At 46.6% G+C, this 3,326-nt stretch overlaps 1 protein-coding gene across 1 annotated transcript in view; it reads right to left on the bottom strand.

The window, feature by feature from the left end:
* Nucleotides 1–3,326, bottom strand: part of RELB (v-rel avian reticuloendotheliosis viral oncogene homolog B) — a 27,311-nt gene that overhangs the window by 7,798 nt on the left and 16,187 nt on the right. The window contains exons 6-7 of the mRNA XM_008586609.1: nt 1,785–1,876; nt 1,465–1,612 (exon numbers count right to left, since the gene is read on the bottom strand). Coding sequence (XP_008584831.1) covers nt 1,465–1,612; nt 1,785–1,876 — 240 coding nt within the window. The remainder of the gene's footprint in view (nt 1–1,464; nt 1,613–1,784; nt 1,877–3,326) is intronic.

The raw sequence follows: 3,326 nt of genomic DNA, 5'->3' as shown, positions 1-3,326 counted from the left end.
GAAAAAAAAAAAAAAAAAAAAAAAAAAAAAAAAAAAGGAGACCCTCAGAACTCAGGGAGAGTTGGTGGGGTCAGGGGTCAGAGAAGGTTCCAGAGGAGGGTGAATGGTCTGAAATCTGTAGTGGACACCTGTTGCTTTTCCCATCTAGCAGTCTTGGCCCTTCTTAAGTTAACAGCCCCCAGTTTTCCTTTGAGGGACCACTCCCCATCTCAGTCATAGACTGAGTAGGTCTGAGCCCACCCTCTAGTTCAGCAGTGACCATGTGCCCAGACCTGGCCAATCACAGCATCACCTCCCTCCGGCCAGAGCTGATTGGTCAGAGAGGAGCAAATGACCAAAACCAGGCCAATGAGAGATTGCTCTGAGACTTTAAGCAAAAGTATTAGGAATGGCTGGCCGGTTAGTTCAGCTGGTTAGAGTGCAGCCTTATAACACCAAGGTCATGGGTTCGGATCTCTGTGCTGACCAGCTGCCAAAAAAATAAATAAATAAAACTGGGTGACATAAGTAAAAAGAATCTCTCTCTGGGAGTTGGGGAGAGATGCCAAGCACATAAAATAAAAGCCTAGAGCTACATATAGCCACGGGAGGGCCCTGCCAAGAATTACTTTAACATGGAGGAAGCATAGCTGAGAGACAGAAAGAAACAGATCTCCCCCCCCTACCCCCCCCCAAGAAAGAAAGAAACAAATCCCTAATGACATCACTGAGGTCCTAAATGCAGACACACCTCTGGACTTTTTTACTTAATGGAACGAACACATTCTTCTTTTTTTCCTTAAGCCCATTTGAGTTGAGATTCTATCACTTGCATCCGTAAAAGCCCTGATTGAATTAATATCCCTCTCCATTTTGATGCTTGTGGTGGTCACTGTAGGTTGGCTAAAACCTAACAGCTATTCTCAATCCCTTCTTCCATGCCTGTACTTCTAGAGGCTAAAAAACCTAAATATTTGCTTTCCCAGACTCCCTTGAAACTAGGGTTGGCCGTGGGATCAAGTTCTGGCCAATAAGACATAAGCAGAAGTCTCCCAAGGGGATTCTGGGGAATACATTCTTTTCTCTATAAAAGAAAGAGATATTACTACTCATACAGCTTCTTCCCTAGGGCTGCCTGGTACAGTTGTACACGCTGTGCACTCTACAACACTAGGAGGTCCTGTTTTCATAGGCTACCTAGTACGCTGAGCCTCAGAAACGGCCAGCATACAACTGCACACATGGTTGTGTGCAGGTACAGGGTGACACTGCCCATTCCATTCCTTGAACACAAACATGACGTCTGGACCCGTAGCAGTCACCTTCTGACTATGAGAATCACAGGACTGCAGAACTAGTGCCCTGCTACTGCCAAGCAGCTGAATCAATGTGAGCACTTAATGAGACAAATAAAAATAAGTAACTCCCTGTTTGTTCATGCCATTGTAAGTGTGGCCTGCAGCCAAGGCCAGTCCTAATGGACACAGCACTCTTGACTCACTCTTGTCATAGACAGGCTCAGAGAGCACTGGGTCCATCCGGCGCATCTGTCCCTGCTGGTCTCGATACGACGCCTGGAAGCAGATCCTCACGACATTCATGTCCACTTCTTGATGGTTCTTCAGGGACCCGGCTGTAGGGGAGATATGGGAAAGCTGGGGGTGGGTGTGGAGACCCTGGTGGGAAGAGGGAAGTGATGGGGCTGGAGGAGATGGTGGGGCCTGGAAAAGGTGAGTGGACAAGGGTAGACAGAGAGGGTGAGGGGTTTGGGAGGACGGAATGATCAGGCCAGGCGTGGGGCTCACCATTGTAGGGGTCAATGCCCAGTTGAATCTTCCGCTCAATGGCAGCCTCAATCTCCTTCTTCCTCACACACTGGATGCCCAGGTTGTTAAAGCTGAGGGGATTAGGGGGGAAGAGGAGAACTCACGAGGGGGCAGGTATAGCCCTAACCTGCAGGAGGGCTCCAGCAGATGCTGCCACAGCGGGCTAAGACACACCCCAGGTCCAGAGGTTCCAGCATTAGAAAGGGTCTGGGGTTCAAATCTCCCAAGCATATCAAGGATTCTTGAGAAGACCTGGGAACATGCCTTATCTTTACCACATGAAAACACTGGCCAACCTCATTTATAACAAATAAACTTCAAATTAAACACCCATGAGATGCCTTTTTTTCTTCACTCATCAAAACAGCAAAGGTCAGGGGCTGGCCCGTGGCTCACTTGGGAGAGTGTGGTGCTGATAACACCAAGGCCACGGGTTCGGATCCCTATATAGGGATGGCCAGATAGCTCACTTGGGAAAGCGTGGTGCTGACAACACCAAGTCAAGGGTTAAGATACCCTTACCGGTCATCTTTTAAAAAAAATAAATAAAACAGCAAAGATCAATATGTTTCAAAATACCCTGTGCTGGTGAGGTTGTAGAGAATTAGGCACTCTCACCCATTGTTGGTGGGACTATAAAGTATACAACATGGCAGTATTCATTCATTCCACAAATATTTCCTGAGCACCTACTATGTGCCAGGCAATGTGCTAGGCACTGGGGATGCAGCAGGGAATAAAAGAGACAAAATCCCTACTCTCATGGAGTTGACATTTTCACTAAGTTGGGGCCGGCCCGACATTTTCACTAAGTTTACAAATCACTAAAATTATAAATGAATAGACTTAGACCTAGCAATTTCATTCCTAGGAATTAATCCTAGAGAAGAAATGCCACACATATAAAGCAATTAATTGCAGCACCGTTAGTCATGGAACAACAGATTGAAACCATCGTAGGTGCCCGTTAATAGAATACTTATTCAACTAATGGTGTATATCCATGCACTGGAATACTGTGCAGCCAATAAAAAGGATAGAGCAGCTCTAAATGTTCTTATAGGGAATGATCTCCTAGTTGTACTGTAACATAAAAACAAGGTACAAAGGTCTGCTACCATTTATAAGGGGAGGAAATACACACACACACACATTTGCTTGCATATTTGAGGGTACTTCAAAAAATCCATGAAAAAATAGAATTAAAAGATAATATAAATCTTTCCATGGACTTTTTTTTTTTTGTCTTTTGTCTTTTTCCGTGTCCGGCAACGGATTGCAGCAACGGATCGCAAACCTCGGTGTTGCTCCCGCGCCTCGCTCAGCCAGTGAGCTGGAACCGGTCTGTATGTGGGATCCGAACCCTCGGGCAGGAGCGCCGCTGCGCTTCCCAAGCAGCGCACTATCCAGTGCGCCACAGGGCCGGCCCTCCATGGACTTTTTGAAAACCTCTCATACATAGTGTATCTTTAGTTGTTTCCAGGAATGGGCACTGGTAGCTAGAGGGCCAAAGCTGGAAGG

The sequence above is a fragment of the Galeopterus variegatus genome, unplaced genomic scaffold, assembly GCF_000696425.1.
Source record: "Galeopterus variegatus unplaced genomic scaffold, G_variegatus-3.0.2 Scaffold4041, whole genome shotgun sequence".
NCBI classification, from domain to species: domain Eukaryota; kingdom Metazoa; phylum Chordata; class Mammalia; order Dermoptera; family Cynocephalidae; genus Galeopterus; species Galeopterus variegatus.
The sequence above is the reverse complement of the archived record's forward strand: the minus strand, read 5'-3'. Positions and strand labels throughout refer to the sequence as shown.